This window comes from Convolutriloba macropyga, chromosome 3 (assembly GCF_964194025.1).
Source record: "Convolutriloba macropyga chromosome 3, txConMacr16.3, whole genome shotgun sequence".
Lineage (NCBI taxonomy): Eukaryota > Metazoa > Xenacoelomorpha > Acoela > Convolutidae > Convolutriloba > Convolutriloba macropyga.
This window is the reverse complement of record NC_134470.1, coordinates 68,930,994-68,951,948: the sequence shown is the minus strand read 5'-3', so window position 1 is coordinate 68,951,948 and position 20,955 is coordinate 68,930,994. Positions and strand designations below refer to the sequence as shown.

At 35.3% G+C, this 20,955-nt stretch overlaps 1 protein-coding gene across 3 annotated transcripts in view; it reads right to left on the bottom strand.

The window, feature by feature from the left end:
- LOC142336404 (rab proteins geranylgeranyltransferase component A-like) overlaps nucleotides 1-20,955 on the bottom strand; it is a 94,593-nt gene that overhangs the window by 10,047 nt on the left and 63,591 nt on the right. For all 3 annotated transcript variants that reach the window (XR_012758903.1, XR_012758904.1, XM_075385205.1), the window contains exons 5-11: nucleotides 19,779-19,906; nucleotides 17,294-17,453; nucleotides 16,584-16,700; nucleotides 14,309-14,423; nucleotides 13,516-13,634; nucleotides 13,126-13,232; nucleotides 10,653-10,925 (exon numbers count right to left, since the gene is read on the bottom strand). Coding sequence is in view for 1 of the 3 variants with exons in the window: in XM_075385205.1 (XP_075241320.1) it covers nucleotides 10,653-10,925; nucleotides 13,126-13,232; nucleotides 13,516-13,634; nucleotides 14,309-14,423; nucleotides 16,584-16,700; nucleotides 17,294-17,453; nucleotides 19,779-19,906 (1,019 nt within the window). In the remaining 2 variants the exon portion in view is untranslated. The remainder of the gene's footprint in view (nucleotides 1-10,652; nucleotides 10,926-13,125; nucleotides 13,233-13,515; nucleotides 13,635-14,308; nucleotides 14,424-16,583; nucleotides 16,701-17,293; nucleotides 17,454-19,778; nucleotides 19,907-20,955) is intronic.

Below are 20,955 nucleotides of genomic sequence, written 5' to 3'. Positions count from 1 at the left end.
TTCTAGATTACTTTGCTGAGCAACAGCTGCTTAAAATCATTTCGAGCAGAATTGGAGAAGAGTGAAACTAGCCCAGAGAAGTCAAAAATTTTCAGGCGAAGTTTTGAACGAGATAGAAACAAAGGTAAAGCTAAAAACTTTTATTCGACAAAAAACATAGCTGGGCAAGTCTTGAATTACACTCCAAAGAATTCAGTTTAAATTATACTCCATAATTAAATAGACCTGAAAATCAACAAAGCACATGATCCTATATGGTCAAATAACAAACAACTTTTAATACAATTAAAAATTTTTCAAAAAACTAGAGTTTCAAGGAAAATCAAAAAAACAAATGTTGACGCTTTATGTTCTGAGAATAAGTCCACAACACAACAAACTTATGAAAATCAACAACAGACAAAGCAAGGAAGACAAAAAATGAGACATTTGGAATATATCAATCATTTTGAAAAAGTGGAGTAAAAAGAAAACAAAAAACTACTTAAATCCTCGATACCGACAGAAAAAACATCCGGAGGCATAACAGCCATTAGCATTTTAGGTGAAAAAGGGACAAAAGGAACAAAAAATGACGGCCTGATTCAAAAGTTTACGGAAAAAAATTTCGTAAAATGATATCCAAGTCAACAAAGAGTCAGCTAATAACTGACGCCGATAATTTGACGACAATAACGCCGCAATAAAAAATCAAAGAGAACTGTTTCATTTGAGAAAACTCGGTGGACCACAAGCAAAACAACAAAAGCTGCCACACTACAAAAATAATTAAATCAAAAAAGTTTAAAAGCAACAACAAACACAAGCAAACTCAAACATTCGCTGATAGTTTATTAAAAGAAACATTCAAAAACTAATGACCAGATTTAACTAATAACTCAAACAATTAATTAGACTTTTTAATGAGAATAATTGATAACAAAAACAACAAACATACCCGGCAGATTGCCGGAAAATAGCCGCCGTTGATTCCAATAAGCATAATTGGGATTGAAAGAATAGAAGATATTGAAAAAAGATTTTTGTACAAAAACATTTTTTAAGTCCGATTTATTTTGATGGCATTTCGTAGTTGAACATAACGTACTTCTGTTTCTTAGAGAGATGCTACAGGGGCTACTATCAATACCAATAAGCATTAGAGATGGTAACAAAGACTTATAGGAACGACGTTCAAATAGCGGGCATCTAAAATTGGGCTTTATGGGTTTATCCCGTTTCTACTTCTGACTTCAATTTTTTATACTGACTCTGTTCATTTTGAATTGCTTTGCTGAGCAACTGATGTTCAAAATCATTTTTAGCAGAATGAGAGAAGAGAGAAACTAGCCTAGAGAAGTCAAAAAGATATTACGCAAAATGTTGAAAAAGCGGCAAAATGAGGTAAAGCGAAACATTTTTTTATTCGACGAAATAAAAAAAATAGGAGCGCTATAATAGCCGGCTGAGAATATTAGGGCGGCTATTAACAAGAAATACAACTATAAAAATCGTCAAGACTCAAAATCCCTGCTAAACAATCTTTGAAAAACAAGTTGTGACAGAGTAGTTTAAAAACCTTTAAATATCAATTAAAACTATAGCATTGCTCTTACAATGCCTCACTAGTCTGCCAATGAGACCAGTCATTACAGAGACTAATAAACAGTACAACAAAAAAAATATTGACAAAACCCAAAAAAATCAATGCTATTCGCTCATTTTCATGTTGCGATGCGAACAAAGTCACCCCTCAAATTAGACTTCAAAAATCATCAAAATGTGTAAACAGATTTCATAAAGCCAGAAGTCTCCGTATTCGACTCCACATGAAAGCTGAAACCTATAAACTTTTTGAAAATTCTTTTCAAGTTGCGACTCCAAAAACAAGGGTTCTCCACATCTTGCGTCCTATTCAAATGTCATTCGAGAGATAATTCAAAAGGAAACACCGAGAAAATGGAGGAAAAAACGAAAACACAAAATATGGTTACAAAAACTTTTCAGCAAAATTCTCAATTGTTGCCCACCCAACGCTGAAGCATTATGGAAAACTTTTCATTTGACCTTTAGTAGCGATCTGTCGCCAATTGAGCTCAGCTGTCGACACTTCTGCATGATAGAAAATAAGATCACGTAAAACAAAAAAAGGCAATGGCGTAATAGTCAAAACAGTCAAGAAATTTTGGCATAGACTAACACCACTACAATGATTGCTTCAAACTTCGTTAAGAGAAATTGAAAAACCATTTTGCCGGAAAAACTTTAAGACCAAACAAATTTCATATTTAATTTTAAAACTTAAATTAAATGTGATACACATTTGTCATAAAAACGAAGAAGGTCGATTGCATTTCCATTGTATTTGTTTGAGCTACTTTTCAATACTCGTAAAAATCTCACAAAGCTGCGACTCAAAACTTGATTCAAATAAGTAGCGACTATTTGGTAGCAAAAATATTTAATTATTTGACATACAATTTCATCACATACATACGCCAGCCACTACAACGTTTCTAAATTTTCTAAATCTTAATTATACACAGGAAAATTGGGCGGATGCACCGTTTTAATGTACAAAAGTGATTTGATTTTTAAAGTTAGCTTCAGGAGCCCAAATGTCAGGTTTCGGTCGGTGATGAATACGATTTTTGGAATACGATTAAAATAGCAAACAAGAAAATTGGATTCATGGGATCATCTTGGTTTTGTTTTCCAATTCGCTTTCGATACTGACTCGGCTGATTCTAGATTACTTTGCTGAGCAACAGCTGCTTAAAATCATTTCGAGCAGAATTGGAGAAGAGTGAAACTAGCCCAGAGAAGTCAAAAATTTTCAGGCGAAGTTTTGAACGAGATAGAAACAAAGGTAAAGCTAAAAACTTTTATTCGACAAAAAACATAGCTGGGCAAGTCTTGAATTACACTCCAAAGAATTCAGTTTAAATTATACTCCATAATTAAATGGACCTGAAAATCAACAAAGCACATGATCCTATATGGTCAAATAACAAACAACTTTTAATACAATTAAAAAAAATTTTTCAAAAAACTAGAGTTTCAAGGAAAATCAAAAAAACAAATGTTGACGCTTTATGTTCTGAGATTAAGTCCACAACACAACAAACTTATGAAAATCAACAACAGACAAAGCAAGGAAGACAAAAAATGAGACATTTGGAATATATCAATAATTTTGAAAAAGTGGAGTAAAAAGAAAACAAAAAACTACTTAAATCCTCGATACCGACAGAAAAAACATCCGGAGGCATAACAGCCATTAGCATTTTAGGTGAAAAAGGGACAAAAAGAACAAAAAATGACGGCCTGATTCAAAAGTTTACGGAAAAAAAATTTCGTAAAATGATATCCAAGTCAACAAAGAGTCAGCTAATAACTGACGCCGATAATTTGACGACAATAACGCCGCAATAAAAAATCAAAGAGAACTGTTTCATTTGAGAAAACTCGGTGGACCACAAGCAAAACAACAAAAGCTGCCAAACTACAAAAATAATTAAATCAAAAAAGTTTAAAAGCAACAACAAACACAAGCAAACTCAAACATTCGCTGATAGTTTATTAAAAGAAACATTCAAAAACTAATGACCAGATTTAACTAATAACTCAAACAATTAATTAGATTTTTTAATGAGAATAATTGATAACAAAAACAACAAACATACCCGGCAGATTGCCGGAAAATAGCCGCCGTTGATTCCAATAAGCATAATTGGGATTGAAAGAATAGAAGATATTGAAAAAAGATTTTTGTACAAAAACATTTTTTAAGTCCGATTTATTTTGATGGCATTTCGTAGTTGAACATAACGTACTTCTGTTTCTTAGAGAGATGCTACAGGGGCTACTATCAATACCAATAAGCATTAGAGATGGTAACAAAGACTTATAGGAACGACGTTCAAATAGCGGGCATCTAAAATTGGGCTTTATGGGTTTATCCCGTTTCTACTTCTGACTTCAATTTGTTATACTGACTCTGTTCATTTTGAATTGCTTTGCTGAGCAACTGATGTTCAAAATCACTCTTAGCAGAATGAGAGAAGAGAGAAACTAGCCTAGAGAAGTCAAAAAGATATTACGCAAAATGTTGAAAAAGCGGCAAAATGAGGTAAAGCGACTTAAAAAAATAGGAGCGCTATAATAGCCGGCTGAGAATATTAGGGCGGCTATTAACAAGAAATACAACTAAAAAAATCGTCAAGACAAAATCCTTGCTAAACAATCTTTGAAAAACAAGTTGTGACAGAGTAGTTTAAAAACCTTTAAATATCAATTAAAACTATAGCATTGCTCTTACAATGCCTCACTAGTCTGCCAATGAGACCAGTCATTACAGAGACTAATAAACAGTACAACAAAAAATATTGACAAAACCCAAAAAAATCAATGCTATTCGATTAAAACAAACAGGGTCGAAGTCAAAAACAATTACTGCATTTTGATGAGTTCAAAAAATCTTCTTTGTAATATAAGAACACATGTATGACCTTTCAAAGCAATTACTTAAGAGAACCAGAAAAAAAAGAAAACCGGAAACAAAGCCCAATTGTAAAACAAACCTGGCTTTCAAAAACCGAAAATTTGTTCAAACGCCAATTTATCACATCACTTTTAAAAAAGCTGGAAAGAAATCGCATTTGAAACTTACTCCATTTACGCTCCCTATATTACTCTAGCGTGACCTGAATGACCACTCTATTCTGACTTCTCATTGACGTGAAGAGATCTTAAAAAGAGCGCGCCAAAACAATCCAATCAATTCCTTACGGTTCAATCTCTTTCTAATTTCATGTGTCTTATTAGATGTTTGCGGTCTCCCCCGGTTATTATATGGAATAACATAGCTGGCAGATTGCCAGAAAATAGCCGCAATAGATTCGTAGATCGTCAGTCTAAAAAAAACAGTAAAAAAGACAGACCAAAAAAACCCGTCTTTTCATTGAAGGCTGATCTGTTATATTTTGATTAAAAATCTGTATAAGTTATTGCTGCCTCTATTAGCTGATCTCAATTAACCTTCATTTAGAGTGACACACACCCATTTGACCTTATCTCTTTGAATTAAAGTAAATAAAAGTCAATTTCAAAGTGAGGAAGTCATTTTTGAGAGTGAGGTAAGTCAAGTGTGACCAAAAATTTAATCACGCGCATGAACAAAAAAACTCGCTCCACTAAGAGCGAAAAATGACGTCACACATGCAATTCAGTTGAAATTGCATGAACGAATGAACAAAAAGTGGCTGTGACGTCATATGGTCGTACCAAAAATCATGACGACGAAATAAAAAAAACATAGCCGGAAGAATTCCGGAAGCGACTCGAAGCGTCAAAAATTCACAAACAAAAACCTTTATTGCAGCGGAAGCCATTACCTTTTGTATCAAACCTTTAACTCATTACCTCCCCAGGTCTGATCTATAAATTGGTGAAACTTAAAACACTGTCACCGAGAGAAACAAGATGCAGCAAAATTTGATATTATTGAAAACGTTTGGTAACGTCGAAAAAAGTCCGAAATAGTCAAAATGGTCAAATAACTGCTCAACTGAAAAAATAAACAAGGCCATCAATTGCCCTCAAATAGCTCATGATACTAATCTCAAAAAAATCGCGAAAGCAATCGGCAGATAATAATCAAGAAACTACGATAAATTTTTCAAAAAGAATGCTCAAATTTAAGTACCAGAAAACCACTACAATTAGATTTCTAATCACTGCATTTAAGACAAAAAACAACACATAATTCTTGTTTGTTGTACATATGCTAGACTACATGATTTCATACTAATTGCAAAATTAAATTGATCATAGAAGACATAAGTAGCAGAATATTCAAAGGCAAAAAATCGTTTGAATTACTACCAAGGCCGGAAGAAAGTTGCAGTAAATAGTAAGAAGTGGAAATTTTTGAAAAGGATTGCTACCAAACTCTCAGTACTGCCTTATGTTGAATGACAACAATTGCAAAACAAAGAAATTACGAAAATCTAAGAAAAATCTGAAATGATTCAATTTTGTAACAACCGAAAAAATCAATACACCGAAAAAAATGTAGGTGCCAGGAAAAAGCTAGAATGATACTAACTAGAATGTGAAGAATATGGACAATGTACGGAACAATGTAATTAAAAGACATTCCTGATTTTTGAAAGTCGAAAAAAAATTTTAAAAATCAAGAAAAACGAATACATTTCATTGTTCACTAGCAGGTCCGTAAAGGCTATCTGAATGCATCTCATCTTGAAACGTTAACTACTGATAGTTCATTAAACACTTATTCGTGATAACTGGTGTAAATGCGATCGTTCCAATGAGTTTTTTGCAAAACTACTTTGGACACACTAAAAAAATGAAGAGAGCCAAATATGTCAAAGAGAAGAAGAGAGGTTTTATTCGAGTTAAGAGTAATAGACGTTCTCACAGAGCACTAAAAAAATCAAAACGGATAGAATGAGGTATAAAGAGGGAGAGAAAGAGATCGATAGCAGCAGAAACATGTAATGAGTCGGAGGGCAAACAGCTTTAAAATTGCGAAAAAAAAAAGACAGAACAAAAGAAGGTTGAATGCAGTGAAGGAAAACAGAAAAAAAAACAAGAGTCTGGGAGAAAGCCAACGGGAGCCAAAAGCGAAAAGGGAATTAACGAGAAGAAGAGAACGAAAAATCAAAATAGATGAGAGAGGAAAAAACAGAAAGAATACAATACAACAAAAACCATAAGAACATCAGGAACCCACCGTAAGAAAAACAATAGGAAACAAAAATTGAATCAAAATCAGAAAAAAAGAAAAGAACAACCCAGAAAAGAAAGAGAGAAAGGAGGAAAAAGGAAAGTGAGCGAGAGAGAACGCAAGAAAAAAAAGAAAGTGATAGAATGAAGGAAAATGGGACAGTTTTGGAAAAAGAAAGAAGCCGAAATCATGAGAGAAAGTGCAAGATAGTGACCAGGTGCAAAAAGCAAAAATGTGAGTGCAAAAATATCAAAGTTAGAGAAAACACTTGAGGAACAGAAAAATAGAAGATCGCACAACAGAAAAAAAGAAAGACAGAGAAAGAACCTGAAGAAACTGAAGATACAACAGCTCAAAAGAAGAAAAAACAGATCATTGGTGAGGCAATTAATTCCGGTTCTCATAAAGAGGATGAATGTGCTAATGAGAACACGATGGATGTGTCTAATACGAGGAATGTGCTGATAAAAAGGAATCGTTGGCAAGCCTTTGCCAATGCTTTTAAGAAGTCATCAAACACAAAACTGAGGTGGACAAAATAAACAATATTAACAAAACATTCCTCGAAAAAAAATAATGACGGAAAAATATATACCTGTCAAGTTTTCTATGCAAAAACTTATTAGTAAGAGCCCTTAATCAGAAAATGTTCTCTACTGAGCGCTAAAAAATTTGTATTTATTTCAAGACCTCAGTTTTGTCATATAATTTTTTGGTACCTAAGTTTGGTTTTTGCATCGGCACCTTTTGGATGTTTTACACTTCACAAATTTTGTTTGCTGAATTCTTCTGTATTAAAAAAACTTCGTACAGGGAAACTTTGACAAACCAAACTTCCATCATCCAGCTTTTAATCCCTGACATTTTTGGTGAGTGACTTTTCCTGAACAAATTTTTAAGACAACCTTTTTCATCAACAACATATTTTTGACAAAGAATTACGGAAAACAGTGTTTTTTTTTCGGTCATAAACCCTCTTCGTCTTGACACAACTTCGATTATTTATTATTTCAGTATCAAAAGAGTTTGGGTCACAGACCGTTTTCTGAAGAATTTTTTTTGTCAGAGACCCTTTTCTGAACAACTAATCCGCCAATGATTTTTTCTACACTATTGTTTTTGTTTATTGGAACACCGATTATTGTCGTTTCCTTTTACAAAGAGATTTCGGCAACTGACTTTTTAGCAAAGCATTTTTCGTTAGATGACACAACCTCTTAGCAACATTTTGGGTCAATGACCTTTAGGCAACACTTTCCGGTCAATGAACTTTTTGTAACATTTTTTGGTCAATGACCTTTTAGAAACATTAATCGGTCAATGACCTTAAAGCACCATTTTTTGGTCATTTACCCCATTTAAGCGACCACTTAACCGTGCTCTTCGGTAGTACTGCTAAAACATGCTGCTCAGTGATGCCTCTAAAACATGCCGCCTTATGTGCTCACGCGATTAATATATAGATGTGCTTCAAAATAAATTTCAGATGTCTTTTTTAAAAACTTATCGTTGAGATATCATTATTGAGAGAGTTATCATAGTATCTCTTAGTGCCGTATAGTATCTTCGATTATTTATTTATCAAAAGAGTTTCGGTCACAGACCGTTTTCTGAAGAAGTTTTTTTGTCACAGACCCTTTTCTGAACAACTAATCCGCCAATGATTTTTTCTACACTATTGTTTTTGTTTATTGGAACACCGATTATTGTCGTTTCCTTTTACAAAGAGATTTCGGCAACTGGCTTTTTAGCAAAGCATTTTTCGTTAGATGACACAACCTCTTAGCAACATTTTGGGTCAATGACCTTTTGGCAACACTTTCCGGTCAATGAACTTTTTGTAACATTTTTTGGTCAATGACCTTTTAGAAACATTAATCGCTCAATGACCTTAAAGCACCATTTTTTGGTCATTTACCCCATTTAAGCGACCACTTAACCGTGTTCTTCGGTAGTACTGCTAAAACATGCTGCTCAGTGATGCCTCTAAAACATGCCGCCTTATGTGCTCACGCGATTAATATATAGATTATTCGAGACATAGAAAAGATAACGAGTAATCCGATACAAAGATCTATTCTCCTAAAGAGAACAAAGAATAGGAAAAAGCAGAATTCAAACATAAAAAAAATTGAAACATTTTGAAAAAAATGTCAAAAAATTTTTAATACTGCATTTACGAAAAAGTTTTAAGTGTTTTTCAAAAACTTAACGCCAAAAAAAGATTGATATTGTATTGAAACGTCCCTCATGTTGCACAAAAAGACTCTTTCTAGTGATTAAAACCAAAAAACAAACAAAAAACGGACAAAAATCGGGAAAAGACTACCAAAATTGGATAAGCAAATGTACAATTTTATAAAACAAAATTACATCGAGGTAGAAAGAGGCGTTGAGTATATGAATTGTCAAAAGGAAGTTGCCATATTATCTGATTTTTGACAAAAAGACGGTTAAAGGATCCAAAAATGAAGAAATTAATAGAAAAAAGTCAAAAACTAACAAAAAAATAAAGAAATATAATCAAATTTTGAAATTGAAACTCATTTTCGGGCTCTGCAAAACACTGTGGTAGCAATTTCTGAGGTTGAAATTTCAATATAGCATCGAATAAAATTTATTTCTACAAAAAACCAAATTACAGGCAAAAAAACTGGGCCACTTAGACGAAAAACGGCTAAAAACGGTTATCTATATGTGCCATTCAGTCAAAAACTACTTTTTAAAGTCAAAAAGTCATTCACTAAACGCGGCGCATTATCAAAAAACTTCTCTCGCTCAGAAAAAATTAGTTCACACGGCAATTTTACTCACTTTCGCTATTAGGTCAAAACAGCGCCTGAACGAATAGCATTTCCGGTAAAAAAAACCTTAAGAACATAACCGACTAACGTCGGGCGAATTGCTCTCAAACGACCGGTTGGCTTGGTCAGTAGCTAGCCACGGGGGGGGGGGTGCACCGGGGGCTGATGGGGGCAGCACTGGGTGGGGGGGGGGGTGGCAAAAGCGCGGTGGGGGGTGTGGAGCCAATAGTGGGGGTGGGGGTTTCAACAAAGGGGGGGGGTGTCAACCTCTAAGAACCGCCCCTCACACCATAAGTATAAGTATAAGTCTCCAAGACAGTTTGAGCTGAAACAGACCTGAAAGGCTCTAAGAGCACATAATGCCCGCTGGGCGCTACCTGTTTATCCCGTTTTTGAGGACGAAAAGTCAAAAGCGTCAGACGAAAAATTGGTCAAGCGAAAAATCGCATAAAAAAAAAGACCGACAGGACTAATATAATTGCTACAAACTTCGTTTGAGAGCAATTAAAAAAACCAATACTCCTCTTCGAGTCGTAAAAAAACCAAGAGAAGGCCAATAATAGCCCCAGCTATCGCTGTGCGGCTATTAATAAAAAGTCCTCTTTTTTTAAAAAAAAAAAGGCTACACGGTTGCACCCGTCTCCGTTGGGTGACCAAAAACGGTATAGAAGTTTTCGGCCCTTACGTGATCATTACGAAACGTAACAAAAAATTCAAATTACTTTTATATAACCCACTACATGAAGTTTTGCCATTACTTAAATCCCACTCCTACAAAAGTTGATATAATATTTCAAAATCTTCGACGGAAAAGGCTAAAAGAGTCCGACATAACAAAATGACACCAATCAAATATATCCAACTGCAGTCGGATGAATATCTCTCGAGCGACAGGCAAGGGGGTTGGCTTTGCTGATCACTTGCTTAAGTTTAGGAGGCTAGTATGAGCGGGCAAGGCCAGAAGTCACCAGGGGGATTCGATTCGTGCTCAAGTGAATCGTATACTTAGAGATAATTGAAACTTTAGAAATTGAACAGAGACTTTATGCTCTCGCACTTTACCAGTTCATCTATTTGAGGACGAAATGTGATAAGACAAACATTTGAAATCTCACCTCTTCATTGTGACAAAGGTAGGCAACATTGACGTCGGAACATAACTTGAACTGGCCACAAGATATCTACACTTTACAATCCTTCCAGAAGCAGTAACAACTCCTCGGACAATCGATTTAGCACGATCTTCGTCCATTTGATCGTCAGTTGCGGCTTGCTCTTCCCGAGAGTTCGACAACGAATGCTCTTGACTCGTTCCGTTGGTAACGAGGAGTTTATGAGGCGCTTCTTCTGATCCGAGAATGAATATTCCACCAAAGATGGCGTTCATTCTGAAAGCATTTTAACTGTCTTTCCTCAAGGCCAACTTTCAACACACCAACATTGATTAGAGCTAAATTCAAACATTATGTACTAATTAAAGGCTATTTTTAACAAGTCAAATTTGGAAAAATCAAGGATAATTTACAACTTTCAATTAATATTTATCGTATTAATTGATCCGAGTAGCTCTAGTAGGAGTGAGAAATATACAGGCTAGTTTTGTACAGTCAAAGTTGGCCGGTAGGTATAGTTCAAGCAGAAATAAACGTGGTAATGCCAGAAAATGAGAACTCTTCAACAGGAAAAAAATTATTTGGAGATCCTTTTGACTTTCCTTACCTCGACTGCGTTTACTTTTCCGTTAATGTTTCATTATTTTTAATTTTAGAAACTTTCAACCGTTTCCAACAATGCCTGGGCTCGTCAGATCCACAGAGTAATCATCTGTTTCTTTATAGAATTGGTTAAAGACCTAAAAAATCTGATGAAAGCTTTACGTTTGTTGAGTTCCCACTCTCACCGCCAAAATTACCTTGTGTTCATGCATAAAACTTGTGTTCCCGGGGCTTGGTGAAGCAGAATTGTTGTTCGCTATGTTTGTGTTAAATGCTGTTTAACTGTATTGGAGAAAAAAACATTTAAAAACTTATTCCATTTTTCGTGTTTCGTCTCTACTCCTACAGATTCCCAAGCAGGCAGATAACGTAGCCGGCAGAATGCCGGAATAGCTCCGAAATAAATTTGCATACCTTATAATATAGATAGAAACAGATAAAGATATATGTTGAAAAAATTATTGGCGCCGCCCAAAAAGCTATGTATAAAAACTTTCACTGATAAGTTAATAAAGCTTGTCATTCCGCAGAAGCTTTTTCATTAGTGACGCTTAAAATACGTATGAGTTTCTTTGACCTTACTAAATCAAATTAAACTTAAGTTTAAAAGTGCAAAAGTCATTTGATTAAGTGAGGTAAGATCACGCAAATGATCTTAACACCTTTGCTAGAGAGAGAGAGAGAGAGAGAGAGAGAGAGAAATGACGTCCTGCGCGCAAACGCCGTTACCGAGAGCAAGAAGTCACTCAGAAAATTTGACATTTTCAGCTTTGCTGTGTATAGAGCACCGCAGTATAGCTCCGCTCAGCTTAAAGCTTTGCAGTTATAATAAGACTATTTGATGCCACTTAATTAATTTGCCGAGTTTTGGTCAGTTAGGCTCCTGAGAAATGTCACAAAAAATCAGCGGAAATAAAGTAAATCAAGCTGGCAGTTTGCCCAAATAGTTGCTAAATCGACTTTTTGGAATATAAATTGCAACGCAACAGGTATTGAACAGAATTGACGAGTTCTTGATGCCATCCTTAAACGTTATTTTAATTTAAATAAAATTCCTTATTACATTTTACTCGAGAAGCAGTTGTCTTTTGAAAGAGTTTAGAGTGACAGAAAAACATAAAAAAGTAAAAAATAAAAAGTAAAACATAAACCACTGATTTTTGCTTAATTGTTCTCTGACAACATTTGTAAGTTCCCAAACCTGTCTGAGCTAATATACTTTGGACAGCAGGTCGTTTCACATCTTTGTTTACATGAGGATTCCGATTTTATTAGAAAATATCTAATCTTAGCACACCACAAGAAGCTCAGAAGTAAGGATTTAGGCATACTCTTTTCTTACTGAGAGAATACAGGACCAGTATCGATACCAAATCAAAACATAAGAAAGACGACTAACGCCAGATGAATTGCTATCCGGGCGTGTAGCTTAGAAGTATTTTTGGGAGAAAAAAAGAACGACCCTACAGGGGTTCGAACATCTGTCCTCCAAGTTTGTAGACTGACATCTTAGCCACTCAACTACCGTTTGCCTTCATTTAGCTCACAATCGCTTTTACCAACGAACTTTATTTCAGAACGAGATCGACTTAAATTTAGATAACGCAAAAACGAAGAACTAGAGTGCGATAACGTCACTCAAGTCAAAGAATGTTCTAGATAAAAAAAGAGAAAAACTGTCAAGCAAAAATTTTGCATTGAAAAAGACAAACTAGAATATAATTACTGATAGCATTATTTGTAACAACTTTCGTAGTCGATAATACTGGTGAATAAAGTCTTTTCAATTGCGAGTTTTTAACGTCGTACAAATGACTATTACACCAAGAACTGACTGGGTTGAGACTATTGGGCAAATTGGTATGATGCTTACCTCGAAAAGCACTGAGGAAGCTCACCGACGCCATACATAGTGAAGAGGTAAGGGGAGTTTGAATACACTCCGAGGGACCCACAAAACAGCCTCAATTTCTCCAGACACTACAAAAATATCCCAATTAAGTCACAAATTATTCTCAAAAATAAATTCAAGATTTTGAATGCAAACTTAATTCTGCTTGCTGTTAATACCTCTATACAAAGAATCACAAATTTCAGTATCTTTTGTATCAATTGAGTTGGCGACAAATAACTTTTTTCAACAAACTTGAGCTCTGATCATCCGGATCTGAATAATTACTACACCATGTTTTTTTATTAAGAGTTACTATTTTAATGTTGAATAAGCCGTAAGGAAGGAAGGAAGGGTGAAAAAACGCTATACCTTTTTGGTAGTCGCATCCGAAGCTTCGTACAGTACATGAAGTAGAATGATGTTTGATAGTCTCTCGCTGACAGAATGAACATTTTGTAAGTAGTCGGTAAAGCACATCAGAAGTTCTTCTAAACAATGTCAATCAAATACCACACCAAGCACCTCTCTGAATATTAATAACAGTACGTGACGAAATACGAAAAGTAAATTCTTGCATTGTTAACTACAAAATTTTGAAGCGCACATTTTGCTTCCTGATTGCTAGCTATTGATTGTACGTAACGCAATTTATGTCGGTGACTTGTTTATAAAATATAGTTTTACTTGTGCTGCGCTAAAAATACAAACGTGAGTTCTCTCGAAATGTATTGTGTTAAAATCAAAACGAAAAAACCTGAAATAATCCTCTCCGCGTGTTTAATTCCTCTGCATATACCAACAGCTCGATTTTTCGAACAACGAAGTTGAATACAATCGATGTAGTTTTTCTTACAACCAGACAAAATTCTGTCCTGCAATTGATTTTATCTAGAAAGCCTTGATGCAATTTATGTCGGTAAAATATTTTCGACGTGTTCTAAATTCTGTTGGGCTGAACATTTGAACTGTAGTATTCTCAGCTAGCCGAAACGTAGTAGTATTGTGTATGAATAACGATGGTAATTTGAAAATACAGCTTTGCATTTTTTACTCGCGGCAGGTATAATGCTGCTTGACTGCTAGTGATTCAAATATGCATGTCTATTACATGTGACATGGTTCTATTTCTGAACAAAGCGAGCGTGCGGAACGATTTACTCACCTTCTGTTACTTCAGCTGTGTCGTTCATGCAGAACTCTAGGACGCGCATCATTTGCCGCTTCTCGACAAGAGAAATTAAGTTGTTCTTGAACACATCTGCCCTGGACGACGGAACCTGCAAACAAAAGTTTGCCAACTGGCCAAAAATTCCTCCTTTATACCAGCGAGGCAAAAAAAACTTCGAACATCTATGATTTTCAGCGCGATCAAATATTGCCTATTGAGCAGTATCGTTTAATCGTACACTTAGAGATAAGAAAAGCTATAATAGCTACAACGCGACTTAATGCCCACATTTGAGAACATGTAATATCTCATAATTGCGTAATAGGAAACAAAGATAATTTCGTCACATTCACACGAAAAAAAAAATTAAAATCTGATCATAAGAAACAGCTCTCAACTTTGAAGAGACCACCGACGGCAAATAATGCCCAAACTTTGAGCGGTATCTCTTCGCAAAAAAAACATTAAAGTCAGCAGCGCAAAATTATATGCAGTTGAAATGTCTATAGCTCCAGCCGTCGGAGCAGGGGACTTGATTTCGAGAAGCTTCCAGAAAGAGATTGTCTGCTCCATACACAAAACCGGCAACTTGTCAGAAAATAGCCACCATTGCGCGATTGCGACACTAGCCGACGTTGGGACGGAAACAGGAAAAGCAGAAATTAACAGCCCGATGCTCAAAAACTAATCTAGCCCTGCATTTTCAATAGATTATATTTAGCAAACTCAATTTCTAGTAAAATTGGGTTTGCTTCTAAAACTATTCAGCATTTACTAATAAACATTAGCAGATTGCCGGAATAGCTGCGAAAGAACAGACTTGCGTGCCGTATAATAGAGATAGAAACAGATGCAGATATAAGTTGAAAATTTATCGACGCCGCTAGAAAAGCTATGTGAAAAAAAACAGCGATAAGTTAAAAAAGCTTGTTGAAATTCAGTGCACAGAAGCCTTTTCATTAGGGACCTTTATTACACATGAGTTTCTATGACCTTAAATTCATTCAAAATAAACTTAAGTTTTAAAATGCAAAAGTCATTTTATTGAGTGAGGTAAGTCACATGTGAACAAAATCTAATCACGCAAGAAACTTTCGCTAGAGAGACTGAGAAATGAGGTCACGCGCGAAAAAAACCGTTAGTAAGAGGTATAGTCATTCAGAAAACTTGACTTTTTCAGCTTTGCTGTGTGAACAAATGTAAAGCGAAAAAGAGCGTCAGACAACAACGAAACAAAAAACATAGCAGGACAAGTCCTGACGTACAATTCAAAGAATTTCCACTGACTAAAAAATACTAGACTAGAGGCTAGAACAGACTATGAGTGAATTGGGAAAAACCACTTCTAGAAAAATCAGAAAAAAATTTAAAAATCAAAGTGAAATTGCCGCATGTGAACAAAAAATAACTAGCGAGGAAGCGAATTTTTGTCCAAACACCGTTTTCTCACTCTACTTTAAGATTAGAGGTAAAAGATTTCACACCGCAAAACCACTCACTTCTTCGCTCCACTTCCTGATTGGCGTGACCAAAATCACTACTCCAATTTGACTTCAAAAATCATGAAAATGTGTGAACAGATCTAAGAAAGAAGACAGCGCCCCAATACAATTCAAATTCTTTGAATTGGAAAAAACCAAGAGCACCGCAATATAGTTCCGCTCAACTTACAGCTTTGAAGCGATAAAAAATTGAAAAACTTTTTGAATTAAAAAGCCAACCTGCTTGGAAAACGGCCCAAGCAAACAGAAAAAGTTTGCTCGGCTAGCGAACATTTTTTTCGCTGTTTTCTCGCGCTCTCCCCCCTTATAAGGATGCATCAGAAATCATTATTTTCCTCTGATTTTAACTTTTGTTCAACAGATTGGTCACAACGTTTACTTTCACGAGCTGAATTGACTTCCGCATCTTGTTTCACTGACACTCGAGCGCTTAGAAAACTAGAAAATCAAAGAATACTATAACTAAATTCACTTCAGTTCGTAAACTCGACTTTGTTCGTAAAAACCGACAGAAGACCAATACTCACCTTTGGTTCATACAAACTTGTAGAATACCATTGCTCCTCTTCGAGTTGTAAAAACCCGAAGAATACCGCTACTCCTCTTAAAGTCACGAAACCGCCTTAAAACAATATTCACATTCTGTTCGTAAAAAGACAGAACACAAACATGGTAACTGCAGTTTCGTTTCGCTAAGGTAAAGCTTAGCAACCGGAAAAAAGTGACTGATACGTAGATGTCTAAACAAAACATGATGAAGCACTAACCTTTTCAATCTTGGTGTTGTATAGAAAGTTCAGGTCATGCAGTGCCAGAAACTCGCAGTATCGACTTGTGGCTGAATCCACCAGCAATTTGACCATTTTCCCTTTAGCAATCAAGATCTAAAAACTATTATAATCTCTGTTCACTGCATCTTAAGGCCTTTTAAAACGAATTGTTTGGATTGATGATTTTTTTTTACTTTACGCGCAAACCCTCTTGCAAACTTTTGCACCCATTAAACTAGCGGGAGTGGTATTTGCTTGGGTGATGAAGACCGTACGCCATAACGAAGAATAATTGCAAAGGTCCCTCGCTTTACTAATTGCGCATCAAGATGAAAATACATAACCGATATGCTCACAAGCAGACTTATTGGTTACCGAATTGGGTCTTAAGTAATATAAGATATTCAAGTTTTAGGCTAATTGAAGCAGTTTGTGGGGAAAGATCAGTTCTACTATTTATTGAAATATGCACTATTTGCAGTTTCTCATTTGCAATTTTATAGCTAATAAAAATTTCCAGGATACTATACATACAGCCTTATGGTAATCAAGAGACTTGCGAATCCTTCACGTTCGAATCATGTATTTAGTTCTTATGATTACCAGATGGAATTCAAGCTACAGCTCTCCATCAGTTGAGAGGCTTTTCAGACAACAACACAATTGACAGTGAATTTCAAAGAACTTCAATATAAACTTTTGCAAACCTTTGAGCATAGACTGATATTAAATCTGTTTCCATATTTGTCCAAATCATCGATCAGTTTCAATTTTGATTCACGCAACTCGTTTGCCTTTGGTTCTGAACCATTTGAGTCAGTATCGTCCATTTTTGATACATCATCTGTGATTGCACCGTCTGCATCACTGTTGGAACAGAAAATAACTGAATTACTTCAGTTAACCGTCCTTACAGGAAATTTTTGTTACTTAAACGATGTGCGTGATTTGTGTATCCCTCAATCCAAAAAAGTGCTACCACCTATTACTTCAACTGTCAATAATACTGGCTATTCCGTCAACATTCCTGTAATAGGTAATATTATTGGGCAGTAGACCTCTTCAGATATGACGAACAGTTTTGTTCGTTAGACAGATATATTAACTCATGCTAGTTAGTGAATTCGATGCTCTATATTGATAGTTTTATTTGGCCTCCGGCCTCGCTTCATGCCATTAACAGCGGTCCGTCGTAAATCAGTAGTTTATACACTTAATTTACAGACGCACGTGATTTTAAATATGAAACCGCTAACAAAAATACTCAAATACGAGCTCAAATCTGGCCATTTTTGACTTGCTAAAATGAGATCTCTGGAGAGCCAAATTATAATAACAATTTTCCGCTGCCTTGAAAAGATTACAGTAAACGCAGGATTATATCTTAGGCAGTAGCGTAGACAAAATGTCCAAATTTACATGATCAACATTTGAAACGAGAGACAAAACTTCATTCTGTAAGTAAACTTCAGACGGTATGTTGTCAGAAAACAGCCACCATTGGCCCATTGACGTCAAATTTTCATTCAGAAAACAAACGAAAGATACAAATCTGAGACCTACTTTTCGGAGTCTCAAAAATTGTTCTAATTTTGTGTGCTGTTTTAGTTGGAATAGAATTTCTATGAATTCACCTTCTAAACTAAAAAATTATTCAGTTTAGTACCAATACCAATTAGCTTTCGAACTAACAAATTAAGATAACCTAATGCACTGCGAATTAATAAACGGGCTTTAATGGTTTACCAATTTTCATTTGCTTTTGGACTTCTGACGTTGACCGCACTCATTTTATCGCTTAAATTTGTTGAATGAATGCTAAATTCCATTCAGTTAAAACTGAGAGTCAGGCATGTCACAACGCAAATACGAAAATCCTCACTTGAGTAAACCGAAAAGCATTTACGAAAGGTGAAGCAAAACGATTATAAAACATAACAGCACAGGTAGTGAACTACAATTCAAAGAACTTTCACTGATTAAACAAAAAATTAGACTTAGAAATGACTAGGGATGAATTTCCATCGAGTCATTTAAATAATCCGATAAAATTCCGAAAGAATAAGTCCAAATGCCTCATGTTAACGAAAAAAACCAATATCGGTAACAAGAATTTTTGTCAAAACACTGTTCTCACTATAGTTAAAAATCAATGAGAATTTTACACCTCACTATCGCTCACTTTAACGCTCATTTTCATGTTTCGATGTGAACAATTCACCCCTTTATTAGACTTCGAAAATCATCAAAATGTGTAAACAGATTTCATACGGCCAGAAGTCTCCGTATTCGAATCGAAATGAAAACTGAAACCTATAAACTTTTTGAAAATTCTCCTCAAGTTGCAACTTCAAAAACAAGGGTTCTCCACATCTTGCGTTACCTATTCAAATGTCATTCGAGAGATAAATCAAAAGGTAAAAACCGAGAAAATGGAGGAAAAATAACAAAAATAAAAAATCTGGTAACAAAAATTTTTCAGCAAAAATTTCAATTGTTGCCCACCCAACGCTGAGAAGCATTATGGAAAACTTTTCATTTGACCATTAGTAGCGAACTGCCGCCAATTGAGCTCAGCTGCCGACACTTCTGCATGAGAGAAAATTAGATCAGGCAAAACAAAGAAGTCAATGGCGTAATAGTCAAAACAGTCAAGCAAATTTGGCATTAACACCTCTACAATGATTGCTTCAAACTTCGTTCAAGAGAAATTGAAAAACCATTTTGCCGGAAAAACTTTAAGACCAAACAAATTTCATCCTTAATTTTAAAACTTAAATTATATGTGATAGAGACATTCGTCACAAAAACGAAGGATAAGGTCGATTGCATTTCCATTGCATTTGTCTGAGCTACTTTTCAATACTCGTAAAAATCTCACAAAGCTGTGACTGGAAACCTGATTCACATAATTAGCGAATAATTGGTAGCAAAAATATTTAATTATTTGACATATAATTTCATCACATACATACGCCAGCCACTACAACGTTTCTAAATTTTCTAAATCTTAATTATAAACAGGAAAATTGGGCGGATGCATCATCTTAATGTACAAAAGTGATTTGATTTTTAAAATTAGCTTCAGGAGCCCAAAATTCAGGTTTCCGTCGGTGATAAAGACAATTTTTGGGCATCTCCAAGCATAACAATTCCATCAACCAGTGAAAACCGGCCACAAATAAAACTTACTTTGAATAGCACCAGTAGTCGATGTGAGATATGTTTGGCGCAGTGAGCTGAGGAATGTCAAAAGCAACGTCTTCGGTGCCAAGAGACAGTGAGACCAATTTTGTCAAGTCTGAGTTTATTTCTGAAACCTGAAAGTTCATGAAGCTTGAAATCAAAACAGTAAAATCTGCGTAATTTCTGTGCCCGTAAATACAGCAGAACAAGCAAAACTTTCCAGCAATTCTATTAGTAAATCCACGTCTATTAAACTTCTGCTTTTCGATGCCCGTTCTTAATTGTTCAATTCGGCCCATTAGCATCGTTTCAATTCATAGAAAACTCGACAGTAGTCCAATAGCCAATTAGATAGTAAATTTATTAAAACACGTGTCACTTTTTTCTATTTCAACATAATGGGGCTCAGCTCAGCTTCCCTATATTGTCACATGGTGCATACTCCTCTTTCTGATTTCCAAGAGAAGTCAAAAACGGATAACACAATTGACTCAAAAACTGATCCAAAAAGATAAAAAGGAAGCCACATCTAGAAAGAAACCCCACCGAAAGAACCCCAACCCTGACTCTAATAGGAAAATCATCCATATTAACGTCGAATTTTGGTCGTGATAATTTTTTCGGTTGTGAAAATTTATTATCAAGTGCCAAGGACCGCTAAGCCAGGCCATGGCCCGCAACCCACGGCCAAATGCGGTATGTGTAGCTCTTTGAAAGTTAATAGGGGTTTATTCCCGTGGGGATGTTTTTCCTTGGGATTGTTATAATTAGGAGTCATTTATTGACCTTGAAGGGGTTTAGAGTAACCTTAAGTCAACTTAATATTGTTTAAAAGTCATTCAGGAATTGAAACGACTCAATTATGATTTTTAAAAAAATACACAAATCAGTCTTGAACTAAATGCCAATTAGTTGAGGAAATGATGTCACTTTTATAAAAGCAAATTGCTCTCGAACTACAGGAGGGTATTTTAATTGCAAAAATCCTGGTAACAGGGGTTCAAACCCACCAGATCCAGGATAACAGTTTGTCTTAACCAAGAAGCAACAGTGGATTTGATTTGTTTTGCTATTGCTCACAATCGATTTTATATTAGCAACAAACTTTATTTTACAATGAGAAATCGTTATATCAATAAAAAGAAGAAATCAAGCCTGGAAACGTCACTTAAGAAGTCAAAGA